This window comes from Pan troglodytes, chromosome 3 (assembly GCF_028858775.2).
Source record: "Pan troglodytes isolate AG18354 chromosome 3, NHGRI_mPanTro3-v2.0_pri, whole genome shotgun sequence".
NCBI lineage: Eukaryota > Metazoa > Chordata > Mammalia > Primates > Hominidae > Pan > Pan troglodytes.
In genome coordinates this window covers 96,550,479-96,569,353 of record NC_072401.2, presented here as the reverse complement: position 1 = coordinate 96,569,353, position 18,875 = coordinate 96,550,479, and the positions used below count along the sequence as shown (strand labels likewise).

At 37.4% G+C, this 18,875-nt stretch overlaps 1 protein-coding gene across 8 annotated transcripts in view; it reads right to left on the bottom strand.

Annotated features, from left to right (window-relative positions):
- Positions 1-1,042: 1,042 nt before the first annotated feature.
- BMPR1B (bone morphogenetic protein receptor type 1B) overlaps positions 1,043-18,875 on the bottom strand; it is a 397,543-nt gene continuing 379,710 nt past the window's right edge. For all 8 annotated transcript variants that reach the window (XM_016951892.4, XM_016951890.4, XM_063809693.1 and 5 more), the window contains 3 exons: positions 10,540-10,715; positions 6,702-6,832; positions 1,043-4,930 (listed from right to left, as the gene is read on the bottom strand). In XM_016951892.4, coding sequence (XP_016807381.2) covers positions 4,805-4,930; positions 6,702-6,832; positions 10,540-10,715 — 433 coding nt within the window. In that variant the 3' untranslated portion in view covers positions 1,043-4,804. The remainder of the gene's footprint in view (positions 4,931-6,701; positions 6,833-10,539; positions 10,716-18,875) is intronic.

The window sequence follows — 18,875 nt, the reverse complement described above, 5'->3', positions numbered from 1 at the left end:
TTGTTTTTTGTTTTTTTTGGTCTGTTAGCTCCTCTAATTAATCCCTTCCCTCCTCTGGTCCATCAGCCCCTTGATAGTAATAATTCTTACCTTCCATGACCTGTTGCTGCGTTTGCATGATAAACCAGTACCCTGAATGAATCCTATCTTCGTTGTCTCTATACCTGTATTTGGGTTGCTGACAAAAAGATAAAAAAAAATCATAAACCACAAGAAAAGTGGCACTATGAATTTCTGTTAATACTATAGTTGAGCACTTACCACATGCTTGGTGCATGGATTATGTCATTTCATCTTCAGAACAACTCCAGATAGTGGATATTAACATCACTCTCATCTTCAAGGGGAAGAAACATCTTCAAGGGGAAGAAACTGACCACAGCCCCTCTCTCAGTAACTGCGGAGATACCACCTCCGCCCCATCAGGATTCCCTGTCCTGGGACCTGGGTTTTTTGTTCATTTGTTTGTTTGTTTTTTGGTCTGTTAGCTCCTCTAATTAATTCCTTCCCTCCTCTGGCCCATCAGCCCCTTGATAGTAATAATTCTTACTTTCCATGACCTGTTGCTGCATTTGCATGATAAAGAGGTCAAAAACGTGCCCAGTCACACAACTGAGGGAGTGAGGGAAGCTGGATTCACACCAACAGGCCACCTGGCAGTCCCAAGTCTACGCTTGGCCACTGTGCCACAGTCAGCTTCATGAAGCCTAACCTGGCCCTCAGAGTTGCCTGTAACCATCTGGCTCTTTCCCCAGCAAGCTGTAATTTTCCAGTGCAATTTTAAACCTTCTTCACTTCTCTTAAACCACTGACTTCCCTGCCTTTCCCCTCACTCTCAGTAGATGACTGTGTTTCCTTCACAAAGAAAGTAGAAGCCATCAGACCATTTCTCTTGTCCTCCTGCCATGAAATGTGAAAAACTTACCTGCATCTGCCTCCTTCATGGTGCCTTCCCACCTGCTACAATGGGATATTTTCAAAGACAATAAATAAATAAATAAATAAATAAATAAATAAGCACGACTATAACATAACAGTCATGTTTTTTTCCAAGGGGAGAATGAAGCCATTTTATTTAGGGGAATGTTAAAACAAAGCCATATACAATCTGTAACAAATACAATACAATTGTTTGTTCCCTAGTCCTGAATAATTACAGTATATACAAAATCTGTAAGGCACTGGTTCCCCCAAAAGAACAAATGAGTCTTCTTGTGAAACAGACAACGAAACCCCTATATTGCCAACTTTTCTCCAAAAAATATGGCATTGTTTTTTTGTTTTGTTTTACAAGAGGAATCACAATTGCTAAATTAAGTCACTTCTGATGCCATTTCTTTCATTTCCACTGCTATGTGTCTGGGTTTTCTAAGGCAATATAACTACTGAACATGTTCAAGTTTAAAAAACTATACTTCTCTCAGTGCCGTTCCACCCACAAACAAAGAAGAATCAGATCAGACCAACAACATAAAAATTCTAATGAATATGTATGACTGTAGGAACATGAAATTCAGTCATTATTAAGTACTTGCTATACTTGACTACACACCAATTGAAATGTGTCAAAGAATTCCCTGTAAATAAAATCTCAGCATGTTTTCTAAGAAGCTTTCTGTTTGGGGAATTCAAAAATGGGCACTAATGACTTTTGAGCAGTGCTTTCCAGGAGGTCAAAGGCCTGTTTCCTCATACATAATGTTCATAGCACTCTTTTTGTGATTTAACAATCTACACACTTTTATAAATAAATATTATGTTTCATTTAGTACTTTATCATCCATAATATCTTACTCTCTAATCCACATAATGGAGTTGTGCCAGACTCCAAACTGAACATAATATTTATATATACATATATATTTATATATATACACACATACATAAACTATAAACCTGAATATCTTAGCATACAAAACTTATCTAACAACTAATAATTTAGGATTCCTTTGAGAGGGAGGGGTTAGAAGAAACTCTTCTTAGTCTTTGAAATAGTCCTGACAGTAAGCAATAAACAACATTATTAATTTCTGGGTTCTCATTTATTCAAGTGAAAGACAAATAAAATAAAATTCACTTCTGAGCCACTAGAAATTTTGAAATCATAAAGGATTATTGGGAAATGAGTAGTCTTTAAGAACAATTTAGTGTTATCTAAGTAAAGTGGATTTTGGTAAGATACAGAGAAAAATCTATGCATAAATAAATTCTTGTTTCATTGAGCGACTATAATCGCTAAGTGGGTCTTTTTAAGTATCTCAGGAATGTTCTTAAAATATTAATAGTGAATAAATTAGATTGAGGATTAGGACCAATCTTTTCCAAAGCGACCAAATATAATAAGGAAGAAGTTTGAAGACTATTTTAATTTCTTCCCATCCTTCATTGGAACCAACACCTCCCTAGAAATCTAGCTTAATTTCAAATCATCACCTCCTCACAAAATATTCTGATTTGAAGTTATCCACGTTCAAGTATTTACCAAAAAGAAAACATAATTTTATCTACAAGGTAAGCCCAACCTCACTTAAATTTAGGAAAAACCCAAGAAACAAAAACACGTCCCACTTAACTGGCATAAATGTTACCTGTTGTTTTGTAGATGATCTGTTTAGAGGCACTGAAGTTTCTCTTCAAGGCTCAGATGATTAGTCACACTTAGTTCTAACCATATATTCCTTCTAGACTATCCCTAAGAATATAACTGACACAAGAGAAAGGAACCTTTACATTATTATTGAGGTTATTTTTAATATCAATTGAAGCAGTGTTCTGATTACAGTTCTACTTGTTTTCTAACTGTTTTCACTCTTTAAAAACACAATTTTTTTTTCAAATTCAAGGATTACGAAATTCTTCTGTCTTAGTTACAAACAAAATGCAGCTATGAAGCACTGGGAAGTAAATGCAAAATATAGAAAGAATCTTCATGATTCTCCCAAACTGTAAGCACAGCTCACAAAGTCTCATTGCTTTAGAATGTTTTCTGGATGAACAAGTTACCAGCTGCAAACCGACTTCAGAAGTGAGGAAAATGTTTTCTCATGTTTCATGTAGCTGTCAAATTTTCAAAAATCCTCCATCCTTCAATCACCCAGTGGGGAAAATGTGTTATAAAACACTGCCCCCTGGAGTATTCTGGGAGGAATGTCTTAAAAAAAAAAAAAAAAACAGCAAGGAGAAAATACTTTCAAATTCTTTACTAACCACTAACAGAATTTCTAAGAAGCAAAAGAAAACCACAGAAAGGAAATGTACATGAATAAAGTTGAGCAGGATGTGTACAACTTTAAACTGTATTGTATTCATGTTGCTAAACAATATTGGCCTTCTCGATGATTTTATTCATGTTGCTCCAAAGTTAAAACCCTGTAGAACTAAGTAGGTGAAGAGATATTTGGTATAAGTGCCACAGAAGAGAAAATATAATAAATTAAACAGTGAATTGAGCATCACTAGAATAAAATAAAATGAGTAGGCATTCCTAAGATGTGAAATGATCACCTAAGATATACATGCTCCATCCATATTGATTTTAGAACAAAACACAGCAGCCCATAACATTTTGTGGCCTCTACTAACTGTCCTCTGCTGTCCCATCTAGAGGTTATGTTTCTCTATTTTTAAAATAAAATGTAGTTAAATTAGCCTGACGGATGTTTCCTCTCTATCCCTTATCTCAGGCACATACAAAACAGACAGACAATAACAGAAAGACATCATCTTTATCTATACAAACTAAGGTATGCACACTTTTTTCTTTGTGCTTCTGAGACTGGCTCGTTTGCATATATAAGATACAAGCCATCTGCACGATCACCCTCATTCCCTATCTTTGTTGACATGTTCCTCTTACAACACAAGAGCAAATTACCTTTATTTTAAAGCACCCTGTCTTCAACACAGCTCATGACAATTTTATTTAATATTGATCCTTTGAATGAGAGATCAAAAGCATGCACAGGTCAATCCTCTGCACATTTAAAAAAAAAAAAAAAAAAAGCTTTCTTTGTGTTTAATGAAAAGGGTTTTACCATGAAAGAGATGCCTAACTCAATCAGAAACAGAAGTGGTTCTGAAGAACACCTATCAACAATTACTTCTATTAGAGTCACACAAACCTTCATTTGTTCCATATTGCCTGAAGCTGCAAAAGGCCACCTGCAGGAATTCCAAATGTGGTCCTAGACAGGCGGTGTTTGTACCCAGTGCATTCACATTACCGTAGCGGCCCCAAATGCAGGGATGGCCAAAGTGGTCTGAGGAGGCTAAGACAGGGTGGGGAGTATGTTTAAGATGAGTTCCGTTCTATGTCCTCCAACTTAGACTGCCTTTTGGTTCACAGAGTGCAACAATATTTTACCAATGGAAAGACAAGTATTTTAATTTACCTTCCAGCAGAGTTCCTGGGAAGAATTTTGTTGTTATTATTTAAACTATAACACTATAACCCTTAAACCATCCACATTATCTGTTTTATTTTGGCAAAATGAAAGCATCTTAAAAAAAAAAAAAGGAAATCCCAAAATACAGGGCTTTCTTAGAAAGCAACATGCATCATATCTTGAACAAGTTACCCAAGCGGTTTCTCCCTCCTACAAACAGACACGGATCAATCTCTGCTTCTGGGAGCTTCTCTGTCTTTGCCCAGGTCGCTCCCTGAGAGGTGAGGTCTGAACCCACTGGGAAGCAGGACGATGTTCAAGGCTTGTACTGTGGATGCTTATTTGATGTCTTTTGCTCTGCCCACAAACAGAAGAGTACCTGTTGGCTTTCTGCAGAGATGCTTACTTTTCCTCTCCTATCAGAGTTTAATGTCCTGGGACTCTGACATTTTGGCAAGTGTTTTCTTAACCCGCAGGGCTGTCAGCCTTGATGCAGGATTGTGAGCCCAGCATTCTGTCATGAGTTTCCCCATCTGCCTTAGACACTGAGGAAGAGAAATGTTAGAAAAATGTATCATCTGCAAGGCTGGCACCTGTTACAATGTAGGTTTTTAGTTTTAGGTTCATTAAGTTTGAATATATTTTTAAAAGGTACTCTTAAAACCATGTAGAAGTAAAATTCTGTAAGCTTTTTTCATGCAAAATTATATATGACTAAAACAGATGTTCATGTCTTCTTTGTAATAGAAACAAGCAGGTGGTTCTGCTGTTTGTAGAAAGGTGTCTTTGAAATTAGTGTTAAGCAAACATAAAAATACCCAGGGAGTCTGTATTCCACTCAATACTCCCAGATTGTTTATAACACTTGATAAGTTTAAATCTTTTATCTAATTCCATACTATGCAAACACACAGTTATTCCTAAATCATAGCTGTCTGCTGCAGTAATAGCATCACACTGCACCATTTAACAAGATTAATGACCTGTGCACAGCATCACTAAAACTTTCTCCTGTGGTACATCAATTATTGGTCTTCCTATTGAAAAGTACAATTTCACTTCATAAGAAATCCTCAGTGAAGAGATATCAAGTAACACCAAAAGCCCACAATAACAGAGCTCCAGCATCTCATAAAGCTTTCTGCACAGCTTGCTGGAAAACATATATATTATTTAGCATTTTAGTAACCAGACACAAAACCAATGAGCCAAAGGTGGTGTTGTTGTTGTTGTTGTTGTTTGTTTGTTTTAAGACAGGGTCTCGGTCTGTCGAGTGCAGTGTCATGATCCTGGCTCATTGCAACCTCCGCCTTCCGGGTTCAAGCAATTCTCGTGCATCAATCTCCCAAGTAGGTGGGAATACAGGTGTGCACCAACACACTAGGCTATTGTTTGTATTTTTTAATAGAGATGGGTTTTCTCTATATTGGCCAGGCTGGTCTCGAACTTCTGGACTCAAGTGATCCACCCGCCTCGGCATGCCAAAGTGCCGGGATTACAGATGTGAGCCACAGTGCCCGGCCCAGAGATTATATTTAAACGGCTTTTACACTTCAGAAATAGTGCTCTGTCCCTCCTTTGCAGTGCTTTGTTACGTTTCATAAGAGCCTGTTTTTTTTTCCAGCAGTGCTTCAAACTCATCTTGAACATTCCAGTCCGCCAGAGAACTCTAGAACATGGTGAGTTTGAAGGCTGCGAGGGTGGAAGGAGAGGAATGTGGAACAGGAGGAGGAATCAGGAAAGGCAAGACTCATTTCTTCCTTACTAGCCGCTCCTTTCCAGACCTATGTAGGTTTCACCACTACAGCCTTAGAGCCAAGCTGAAGGTGGATTTGTTCAAATCACATCTCGTCATCCTTATTAACAAAGACACCCAGCACAGTCAGGCATCTTAACTAGGTCAACCTGTATCACTTTAACATGCCTACTTTTTTTCTCTAATCAAAATGGGAGAATGCTGTACATGGGTTTGTCACAGAGAAAAATTATGATGCTTTAAAAACACACACAGAGATATAATAGGTTTTATGCAAATGTCAAGACATTATAAATAAAGAAAATAATGTTATTTGTTATGCAGGCTAAACACTGACCAACTCACTCAATATATTCTGGAAGTGGCAAAATAAAATTGGAAAAGTAGAACAAGTAATTTAACATACTACACTTATCTTCATATAAATTACTGCAATGAGGCGCCATCACCATCACCATCAAAAAAAGAAGAATTCCTACAATGAATATGTGGAATTTTAGCCAAAAAAGAAAAGTCGATTTAGAAGTCAGTCACAGCCACATGGTTACCTCAAGCCTTACCTCATCACTGCTCCACCGGTTTGGGAATGAGGGGCGTAACTTCTTGATGCACACAATCTCCCTCATGTCCTCATAAGAGGGGTCACTGGGCACTAGGTCATGATAAGGAAGCTGGTATTCTTCCACTATACCTAAAAATATGTTGTTACTATCATTATTATTATTATTATTTTCTGTGAAGTAGAAATAAAAGTCTAACACAGTTCTCAAAGGAAAAGTGCTATCAGTATTACAGACAAGTTCAGGCAGAAAAATAGCAAAATAAATCTTGAAAAATATTTACTCAAATGGTACTTAATCTAATTTAGAAAACATGAATACAAAGCCCAATGAAAAATATTGTCATAGGTCTTCAAGCCTTTCTTTCCTAATTTCCAAAAGCTAAGTAAAACAAGCATCTTAAATTTATTTCCATTTTTATGAAGAACAAATTAAAAGACAAATCTATATTAAATCTCAATGCAAATCTGCAAGACATATCCTGAACTCATACTACATGTGACTGTTTCTATTACTATAGTATGAAACTATGAATATCATAATAAATTCAGAAGTGTATCCTACTTGAACAAAATGTCAGATTTACATTTTTTCTGCTTAATTGTAGGAATGTGGTTTTGCACATTAAAAATTTAGAAAATTACAGACACCCAAAAATATTAACCATGAATTTTTTAGGTTCAAGGATTATCTGATTTTTTTCCTATATTTATCCTAATTTTCAGTAAGGAATACATTACTATTAGAAAAAATATGTATTGTTAAAAGAAAAGAAATATAAATCTATAGCATCTTCATAAAAATGCACACTAAACTTTCATTTTATTGTTCCTAGTATTTAATTTCTACCTTCTTCCTCTTCTCCTTTAAAAATGCAGGCTTCTAGTATCTTCTTTTTCACCTTCTCAGATTAACTCCTCATAATAATTACATTAGAGGCTGCTGCTCTGAACAATCTTTTGGGAGCACCCCTCCTCCCTATCCTAAATCATCTTTTATAGAAATATCATTGCTTTTCATCTGAAAAAGATGATGCCGTCAAGTTGGCAGATTATATATCACATCGTTAAATTCACTGGGGGCTTACTCTGCCAAAATCTGGGGTCTGTGTTATGTTCTTTCTTGTAAACTCAAATCTGTTATAAAATCATCAAGGACCAGAAGGTCCAGAAGTTTTTTCAGACCATTCCAACTCACCATTTGTCCTGTGCCCTGCTGTGACCACAGAGCTAATTATATGTATTATCTATGTTAATATTTCCTTTCACTGTGTTTTACCTCCATATGAGATAAGAAAAACACAGGGCCTAACACTCAGGATGTGCTCTGCTTCATTTCAGTTCTTTCTCCCTTTCTCATTCTCAGGACCATGGCCCTGGAAACAGCCTGAAGGCAAAGCCCACATCTCTTTAACCCATCTCCTATTTTCCGCTGGTGGATGGACTGATGGATGGGGTGGGGTAGGTGTATCTACTACAACAGACGAGGGCAGAGCTCACCACTTAAAATTATGAATTAATCAAATCTAACTGTTGGATAATAGTCCTTATTCTTTTCTCCATATCATGTAATCAAGTTTTCAAAATTTCCTGTTAGCTGCCATTTAACTCTGTTTGAAACCTCAAACCTTTCTATCTTTCTTCTCCTTTAAAAGATGGAAAGGCCTACATCTGGATGTGTCTCTTTCACCCAGAAGTGCCTGGACTAGAAAGATAAGCCCAAAAAACTTCTAATATCTTCATAAAGTGTTAGAAAATAGAATTTTGTGTGCTTTGCCTCTCTGGAAAAATAAAATCGCTTATTGAGAGCTTCCTCTATCCCAGTTGTGGAAACAGGTATGCTATATAAATTATCTTATTAAATTCTCACAAATGCGTTTCTGAGATGACATTATTCTCCACACTACTCAGATGAGGAAACTTGGCTCTCAGGGGTTAAGTAACTTGCCCAAGTCCATTCAGTTGGTATGGGACAGAGCAGGGACTCCAACACCTCTAACAATAAGGCAACATTATAGCAAATCTCCATATCCAAAGACAGCCCTAGCAAAGCAAATTAATACCCTAGCACAGCAATTAATACCCTGCTGTTTATATAAGGCTACTTTGTTTTTAAGCTGAGAATAATTTCTCCTGTATTTGGCCCACAGGCTTTCAAATATAGGCTTCCTGTAGCCCTGTTTGTTTTAGATGTTCAAGAAAACATAATTAGAAAAATAACCTTGTTCTCTACACCTTCAACTTCCATAAAGCTATCTTAAGTATAAGCATATTACTTTTTTAAAAGGCTTGTCTACTTGTTTTTTTTTTCTTTTTAAATACAGACTGGGTCCCAATCTATCGCCCAGACTAGTCCTCAACTCCTGGCTTCAAGTGATCCTCCCCGCTTGGCCTCCCAAAATGCTGGGAATGCAAACGTGAGGCTTATCTACTCTTTATAATGCGTGAAATCAAGGCATAGAAAATTTGTTAAATTTTTTGGTTACTTCTTCTTTACACTTAGAATGAGAAATTTATTCAATATCTGGTTAGAGAAAATTTCCTGCATTAACTTTCCTTTTGGACAAAATAGTTCCCTCACTTCAGAGAGAATGTGTTCTATTTCAAATTTCTTAAAACAGGTTCAGAATTCCCAAAGTGATTATTAGAAGGCACTGTGCCACTGATAATGATCTTTCTATCGAAGTGTGAATGCAGGTTGATTAACTGTTTCTTCTTTGTATTTAAATATGAACCTAAAGATGTTATGGCTCTACCAACCAAAATGAAAAGTATTAATGGTAATAATAGCTAACATGTATTGAGTGCTATTTATGTGCCAGGCAGTTCTCATTATCTTTACATTGAAACCATACAACCACAGAAGCGGATACAATAATTCAATTCATCTTTAAGAGGACTCTGAAACAAAGAAAAGTTTATAACCTGTCCAAGGCATCACAGATAAATAGCAGGAACAAGAACAAATCTCAGTACTAGTTAAGTGCATGCTGCACTTTCAGAATATTCAGCAAGCTCATGTTTTCATGAAGATAGACTTAAATTGGCCATTATGAGGAAGAGCAGCAGCATCAAGGTTTTTTAATGAGCACAACCATGGAATAATATACAGAAGAGTTGATACAGAAAAGCCAAAGATTCAGCTCCTTGCCTAAAAGGTGTCAGAATTTACTCGAAGACAGACTGTAGAGCAATCAAAATAGTACAAGTAATAATACTTCTTAATATTTAAATATGTCTTCTTGTTCATTATAATTGTTTTTACTAGGGAATCCTCATATGTGTAGAAAAAACAATATAAAAAATAATACTCTGATACTTTATTTCCTTTTGATAAAAAACTGATGTTTTCAAATTGCTTTATGGGGAAGTTTTATAAAAAATACAGAAGGTAAGAAATGGGTGTCCGACCCCACATTTATGTCCTACTGTCATCTCTGCAGAGGAAATCCCAGGGAATGGAGTTGGGGATGGGGCCCAGCAGCTAGGTGAGAATAAACTGGCAGGGACAGAAAAGGGGGTTTGATTTCATCGAGCAACTGCTGGAGGAAGAACCCAAGACAGAAATGAGACAATACACAGAGCAGAAAACAGTGATGCTTGAAAAAGCAGGGGAAGCTGACAGTGTGTCTAGTGGCAGCTGGAGGAAGGAAGCAGTCAAAGATTATTCTAGGATGTCGAATATAATTTCCTGGAAGCACTATGACTGCATCAACAGAAATAAAGGGGAAAATAAAACCAGATCTTATAGACAGTATGATAACTTTGATTTCTGATCAGAAAGAAAGGATTTATAGTAGCTCTAATAGTAGCTTTTCAAAGACAGCACTGTTTCTTACCTCCTGATACACATCTCCTAGCAACCTCCCAAAGGATGAGGCCAAAACTATACATGTCAGCCATGATGTAAGACTGGAAGTGATTTCTGTTCAAGCTCTCGTCCAACACTTCTGGAGGCATATAGCGTTTGGTGCCAACTCGAGTGTTAGGTGGTATGTCAACTTCATTTGTATCACTAAGGAAAAAGTAAAGCAAAGCATTACAGCATTGAAGAGGACCAACAAGTACGAATCAAGGTGATTCTGAAACAATGGCTTTAGTTAGTGAAAGGCGGAAAAGAAAAACTTTCCAGGGAATAAAAACAATTTCTTAAAGAATATTTCTTGCCAAAAGCTATATTAAATATTTACAGGTTAAAAGCCAATGAAAGGCAAGCTGGTACTGTGGTGCATGCCTGTAGGCCCAGCTATTCTGGAGGCTGAGGTGGGAGGATAGCTTGAGCCTAGAGGTTCAAGGCCTGACTGGGCAACATAGTGAGATGCCATCTCTTAAAAAAAGTTAGAAAAAAAAACAATGAAGATAAAACTCAGTCAGAATGAAGCTGCAGCATTTAAAATTGCATTACCAATAGACCAAATTTATACCCTAAACAACTGCTAAATATATATTAAATGTGTAAAAAAACCCTCTTCCTTCCCCTCCTATTTTAAAAACTTTACTCTTAAAATGGGCATGCACACATGACAATTTCGTGTGAAACAATATTTTTTAAGCCAGCTGTTGTAAAGCTCTTAGATCTATAAACAAGTTTCAAAAGGGGAGAAGGAGAGAACCAACAAAGACATGCAATTGTTTTACTCTGACAAGGTGGGACATATAAAAAAGCTTTCTACTATCACTATTGTTTTATGAACCAAATAGCATTTAACTTTTTTTTTCAAAGGAAGAAAACAATAATGGAATATAACATCTTTAACTTTCTGAAAATTTTACAACATGGCCCATTTACTATTCCTTCCCATAGACTGGGAAAAGAGTAATGACGGAGGGACAACAACCTGCACAATGGCACTTGGGAACCATTGCTTCAGTGCGATGAGCTGGAGCCACAGTTCCAGCGCCTGTTCTAAGGGTGTTGAATGACTAGGCTGATGATTAAATGAGATGACATGTACAAGCCCTGCCAACATGGTACTAGGCACATATTAGATACTTAAGTACTGTACCTCATCAGAAAGTAAAGGAACTAGGTAGAAAAGTAACAAACCCTAGATATGACAGATGAACAGACTATAACCAAATAAGGTATACTATAAAACCAAAAAGGTACAGAAACTCATTATTAAGCTGAACTCTGTGGAAAATCTTGAATAAACCTTTCTACCTCCTGATTCCCAAGAATTTTTTTTTTTTTTTGCTTTTGCTTTTCATTACACTCTATTGACTCTCAAGAATTTACATGTTATTTCTCCTCAGCCTGGAAAACAGATTCATTTATCGAATATCACACTTATCCTGCTGTCATAGATAGTCAATACCAAAACACTAGTGGCTTCAGGAAAAAAAACAAAATAAAAAACCTCTGGGTTTGATCTCATTGCCTTGACCACTTCTACAACATGAAATACGTGGTGTCATTTTTTGTCATTTGAGAACATTTTAAGTGTCACTCTGAATATCTCAAAATTTTTACATTTACTAAAACATAAAATATAAAACTTCATTTTAGAACATTTTAAAGTCACTTCCGGCTAGAATTCTTAATCTAAAATTTTATGTTTTAGATAAGATGACATATCAACAGATATGTCATCAGTGTACTCATTAGGCCCCTCGTGGTTTTCTAGGTGCAATAATAACTAGCCTGTTTTCTTAAATAAAAGTTAAGACGTTAAAAAAAAAGTTAAAGTGTAATTAAAAAACAAAACAGATGGTATTCTTTACCATATGCAAACATAGGTCCCAGTGTTCTGGGATCTTTTCTAAAACTGGAAAAAGAGGTTAAAATGTTAATTCTCAGCACTTATTGGTATAATAGAAAATTGTCATTTGTATGTGTAAATGATAAATGACAGGGGAGGAAAGTATGCTGAGAAGAGACTTAATGGTAAACTGGAAACATGTCAGATTGAATAGATGCTACAAAAGCTCCATTTCCATTCATAAAGCACGCTCTCCTCCTACTCCACCTGCTGACACCTCTCATGGGAGCAGAGTAGGGATTTCACTAATGTGGTGCCAGCATGTCCTAATTTTAATTTTTAATCATGAGGAAGATAGTGGTGACCCCAGGTAAGAAGTCCTGGGTCCCATGCAGAGAAAACAAACATGAGGGTTTGCAGATGAAAAGAAGATGGTTAAAGACCTCCACTGTATTCCAGAACAAGAAGAATCTTAAGACAATCCACACAGAAGGGCATTTAGAAAGGCCAAAGGTGTAATCTGACCACAGTTGATAAAGATTTTAGGCAATTTCATTCCATTCTTACTCTTAGCTCCTTAATGTTTGTTTGGATTTGGGAGGTCAGGAAAAGATAATGGAATGTGTGATGTAGAGATATCTATTAGAAAAATGAAAGGTAATTGTGACCTAATAATAGAATTAAAATTTGTGACAGCTGGACTATACATAGTTCATCTCTAAATTCTTTTTCTCAAACACTGCAAAAACATACACTCAAGGATTTTGAATGTCCACCAAATGCCAAAAATCAGTCCTTTACATAGTCCCTTAAATACATATGCATATTCAGCAATAAGCCATCTCTCTCCTCCCCTTCCTCTCCCACCCTAGACGTTTGCCCTAGTAGTAGCTGAATAAATCTCCCTAGTAACATTTGAGTAAGTAATCTGTTTTCCAACTGAAGACTATCAACTCCTCTGAGCCCCCAAATACTTGTCATAGTCATTTGGTATATCCCCAAAGAGCATAGCCCCAATCCTTCTCCATTCGCAGTGTGTCTTGCACATGACAGGAAAATAATGTACTTTAAATGAAAGAAGGAAAATGTTTGTTTACACTAAACTTTGCTATGGATAATTTAAAGGGAAATGTAAAAATCTCTGGACTGCATGGGCCATAAAATGAGATCTTACCAATTTCTAGAAGGATAAATAGAATTTTGTTGAGCAAACTAATTTTGTGAAAGATCACTATCAACCTATTGGCAAGTGCCTTTAGCACTACACTTAAACAACAAACATGAGAATTATAGGTAATCCATATCTGATACTGTAAAGTGTCAGATCCTCCAAAACATTTAGCTCTGCCCCTTCTTCCCTCAGGCATGTTTCTATAATTGAAAGTCATTAGACTACATTTCTTTCTTAGATTTTCAGTAACATCATTTTACCTGTTCCCAAATAATGGCAGAGAAAAATCAAGCTTGTGTTAATCCTAAAGCCAAAAGTAGAAATAAATGTGATTTAACACTGGGGTGCCAAGAATAAAGGAAGAAAAAGAGAATGGCAGTAGAGTCAGATGGTGTGGTACACGTTGAGAACAGACAGTACAACAGACGGAAAGTTCTAGGAGAAAGAAGGAGGCAGAAAAGGGCAGGGTGCCTTCTGCACTAGCTTCCTCTAGCCTCCTTGTCCACAGAGGGCTATGGAGGGGAGAAACAAGGTTGACAAGAAAAGATAGATACTGCACAAGGGCTGTAGACTCAGAGACAATAATTCCAACCCCACGCAATAATCCTATGTACTGCAGTAGCTACATACATATGAAGTCAGATTATAAAATCATACAGAGGAGACATAAATAGGATACTGGTTACTTCTGGGAAGGATAGCAGGAAATGAAAAAGGAATGGGACTGCAACAGGGCTATCTTCAACATTTTATTTCTTTTAAAAAGAAAAACCAGAGAAAAACAAGGTAAATTGCTAACATCTGTTCATATTACATGGGCGTCTCATTTTTATACTTTTGTGTATGTTTATATCACAAATATAAGTATATATATTTCTAAGTATAGTATAAGTTAAAAGAACCCAGCAGGATCCAGAACTAGAAAAATGTACATTTCAAGGATTACAGGACAGGTTATAGGCATAAGGACGGGAAGAACAAAAGTGATATAAATAAACTGGATAAAATTACAGAGAAAATGAGCTGCTACGAAGGAGAACTGAAAATATCCCATTAAAAACAAAAGTGTTGCATTCACTACAGAAGAAATGTTATCTCTCTTCTTCTTTCCCATGGAGAATGGTTAGAAATGTGTGCACAAAGAGGTCATTATTAAGAGTAGGGTTCAGAGAATTATAAGAGTAGACAATTTTGCCCTTTTATACTTCAATAATCAATGCTGCCACTAGATCCAACATGGCTTTTGTCCCTGTTAATGTGAGTACTAAAGAGATTCAGACTTAAGTAGAATTAGAAGGAAATACAATTTGAGGAAAATAAAATAAAGAGATGTCAGATAAATTCCTCTCCAGGAAAAAAGCTTTCTTAGTTTTCAAATCATGCTTCAATGAGTATTTAAAAAAAAAAAAAAGGCCTGGTGTGGTGGTTCATGCCTGTAATCTCAGCATTTTGGGAGGCTGAGGCAGGTGGATTGCTTGCTTGAGTCCAGGAGTTCAAGACCAGCCTGGGCAACATGGTGAAACCCCGTCTCTACTAAAAATACAAAAATTTGCCGGGTGTGGTGGCACATGCCTGTAGCCCCAGCTACTTGTGAGGCTGAAGCAGGAGGATCACTTGAGCCCAGGAGGCAGAGGTTGCAGTGAGCCAAGATCACACTACTGCACTCTAGCCTGGGCAACAGAGGGAGACCTCATCTCAAAAAATCAATAAACATTTAGGGACAGTGGAGATAGAACAGGATAAAATGAAAATGTCTACAATTTTCTGAGTAAGAAATTAATGAGAGCCTGGGGGTAAAGGGGAACTCAGTGAGGGAGAAAAAGGGTTCTGTTCTTCTAGCCTAGGGTCATAAGATACTAAGCCCTGTAGGGGTAAAAAAAAAAAAAAATTGGGAGAAATGTCCAGGTGGACTAAATTTTATGTACTATCTTCCATCACAATCTCCAGTAAAAACATCTTCAAACCTGAGCTGTTCGTATTTTGGAAGCCAGGAACCAGCAACTATATAATGTGGAAAAGGCACAACATATATGGGAGCTATCGGCTGATAATGCAAAGGGGAACACAACTCCTTTGAATTCCCAGACAAGCAGTGAATAATGCTGAGTTCCCTACTGTACCAGGTACGAATGAGGTTAATGTCTGCATTCATCTGGATCTCAAAATGCAGGGCTGCTCTCAGCTAGGATTATTTAAAGAGGCCAGAAAACCAAGTTCATATTTCTGACCAAAGTCACTTGAATGACAGTGGTATGATATAGAAAATGCCAGCATGGTGGAGTATGAGGTCTACATTGATAATCAAAGGGCTTCATAAGTCTATGGACACTCCAAGTGGCTCTTCTACCCCAGGGAAGACACTAACAAAGTGACAGTTCTGTAGGTTATGGTTTTGAGGGTAGGGAAGGGGAGCAAAGGGAAAGACTTTGAGAGAGAGAGAGAGACAAGAAAATTAAAAGACACATGAAACTATGATTTTCCTCTTCTCCTCTGAAGGTGCCAGGGAAGGACATACCAAGGAGGGGGTGATGGGAGCCACTCACTCTGCCAGGAGACATATTTTAGCCACTGACATTGTTTAGAACTGCGGCACATGGTGACAATAAAAGTAGGATTTTAATCAGTTTTATTATCGACAGTGTACTCCCTTCCTGCCCGTGCCTGGTGTACCGCCCCTGGCGTGCCCCTTAGCACAGCACTGCTGCCTGGTATGGCGTGTGTGCACTGCAGGTGTTAGTGTAACTGTGGGAGGGAAGTCATGGGGCTGCTTGTGTGTGCAGAAAGGCTGAAAGTGGAGCCTTCAGCTGGGATCCTGAGCAGGTTGGAGAATGAAACATGAGCACCCCAGTGGACTCAGGGAACAGTGCATGCCTTAAGCTCTTGACTATCATGCATTAAATGAGGGCAGGCAAAAGATTTTTGTTTCGGTGGCAAGGAGTAAGGGGGGTTTTTAAAAAATATAATATCTCTTCAGCCTCATAATATATTAAATGTTTTTCATGTTAATTAAGCCTTTTAGTTATAAACCTAAACCCAGAAATTCTGGCTAAAAGTGTTATGTTAAAAAAAAAAAAGAGCCCCAACTACTTGACTGAGCACAGGGCACCTTCCCCACTGTACCATAAACTGAAGTAAGAGTCTCATGAAAGTCCTAAGCACAGCCCGCTGTGGCAATGAGAGGCGAGCGCAGGGAAAGAGTTGCTAGCTCCAACAAGGTGGCTCTACCTCATTGAGCCTTTGGGCACATGCGGATGGTTCTCCTGCTGGATGTTGTTGATGCCTAAAAGAGAGAGAGGAAAGGGAAAGAGAGGAAGTAGGAAGGTAAAAAAACATAATAGACAGGAGAAAGAAAAGAGAAGCAAACATTGTACCCCTTAAAAAATCTAAAAAGCTTCTTATGAAATAAGAACTGTACTTTAAAGAGTGTGTGAAAAAAACAGGAGGCATGAGAAGACATGTGAAGGAGGCCATGGGTTTGCCTGTGGCTTGTAAGTGATGTCTGAAATTAACTACCCATTACATATACTACAGGATGTTAAATCCTCTCTCAGCAAGATGATTTGGATTCCCCAAAAGCATAAAAAATTCTCAAGAGTCTATGGAAGAAGGGGCTGTGCACATCCCTGTGGGTTTCCTGTGGCATCCTAGAGATAGCTGAGGAACTGACTTGCAGAATTGAACTCTGCCTGGCAGATGTTCACCAATAAGGGGAGTTTTCTGCAGCTACTTTCAACATTCAATGCTGCTATGATAAAATCCCAAGAAATCTCAGGGTATCTTAGAAACAGAACTTTAGAACTAAAAAGTCTTCAACATAAGGCGGGTATGGTTGCAGAAACCTTGACTGGGAGTGTTCACTATGCCACGAATGAGCTTAGTTTTATGACTTTGGTGGGTCATTTAGCCAAATCAATTTTAAAATGCAAACCAAAAGCAGTGCTAAAAAGAATCATATCAGCAAGACTCAAGAAATTCAGTACCCTCCGAACTAAGCTACCCTATCTCTTTTGTACTTGGATAATTTCACAATCATCCACTGGACATCAGTGTGACAGTCTAGTCTTTATTGCAGGTTTTCTATTTTAATTTAATACCAGAGAGCCCTAGCCAGGATTTATTTTTCCCATATGAAAATATTTTGTTCTGACTCTGAAGTCTCAGAGGGGTTGCTGAATTCTTCAGAGTGAAGAGTGAAAAGCTTTGTAAGTTTCTTCAAGGCATTTCATGTGTCATTGTTTTCTCCTCCCAATAGAGATTGAAGGTAATGGTGATGTCCGCCAGCACATCACCTGGATTAAATTTCTGCTGAGCAGGAAATGCATCAGCACTTACGTCACTGTCAAGAGAATGCATGAAGAAACCAATACAGCATTTTAAAATTTATATGAGCAGGAAATCTCTAAGGCACAGTCTGCTCCCTCTCTGTGGCTCTCAACTTCCCTGGGAGCCTTTCAGAAATGACTGAAAAGCCTAAGAGAACACTTACCATTACACAGAGACTGTCTCACAGGAAGTTCTCATATGAAGTCAGAGAATTCAGCACAGGGTAAGCTGTGACTCCACTTGTAATTAAAGTCTAAATATCCATGCATATGTGCACAAATACAATATAAAACAGTGAAAAAAAAAAGAGTAGAAACTAAAGAAACACATAAAGCAAGTTTTTAAAATTAGGCTCAAAAACTGAGAAGAGCAAACTTTGAAACATAGAAAATAAAACTAGAAAAAGCACCTCTGAAATGATCAAATGTAACCTGCATGTAATGGAAGATGATGCTGAGGCCCAGAAAGGTAGATGGCCTCACACAGCTAGGCTATGGCCATAGGAGTCTGCACAGCCAACATCTGAGCCATCATCTTCATCTCTTCATCTCTTGATGAAGTAGTTAATATATGCCAAGTAAATGTCTGAATTATCCCTTAAAATAGTCCCTCCACTTCCTAGAATCAGGGTTTGTATGAAACTTGAGAGGTCATTCAGTTCATTCTCCTTCCATTAAGCAGAACTAAGTTTCTATAATATAATAGATACTCACTTTCCTTTTTTGTTTTAAGGTCTATAAAGGAGATGAGTCTCAGTTACTTTGCTATTGCCTACATTTATTGATTCACAACAATGTTAGAATATCTATAATGGGTAACTCACTATGTCATGTTAAATGGGAAATATATTAATTAAGCTGGCATGTATCCTGCTCTCAGGATGCACCATCACTGGTAGGAGAGATGAAGCATGTCCCAAAATAATTATAATACCAAGCAGACAAAGACCGGGAAATTAAAGAGTAGTACAGAAGATGCT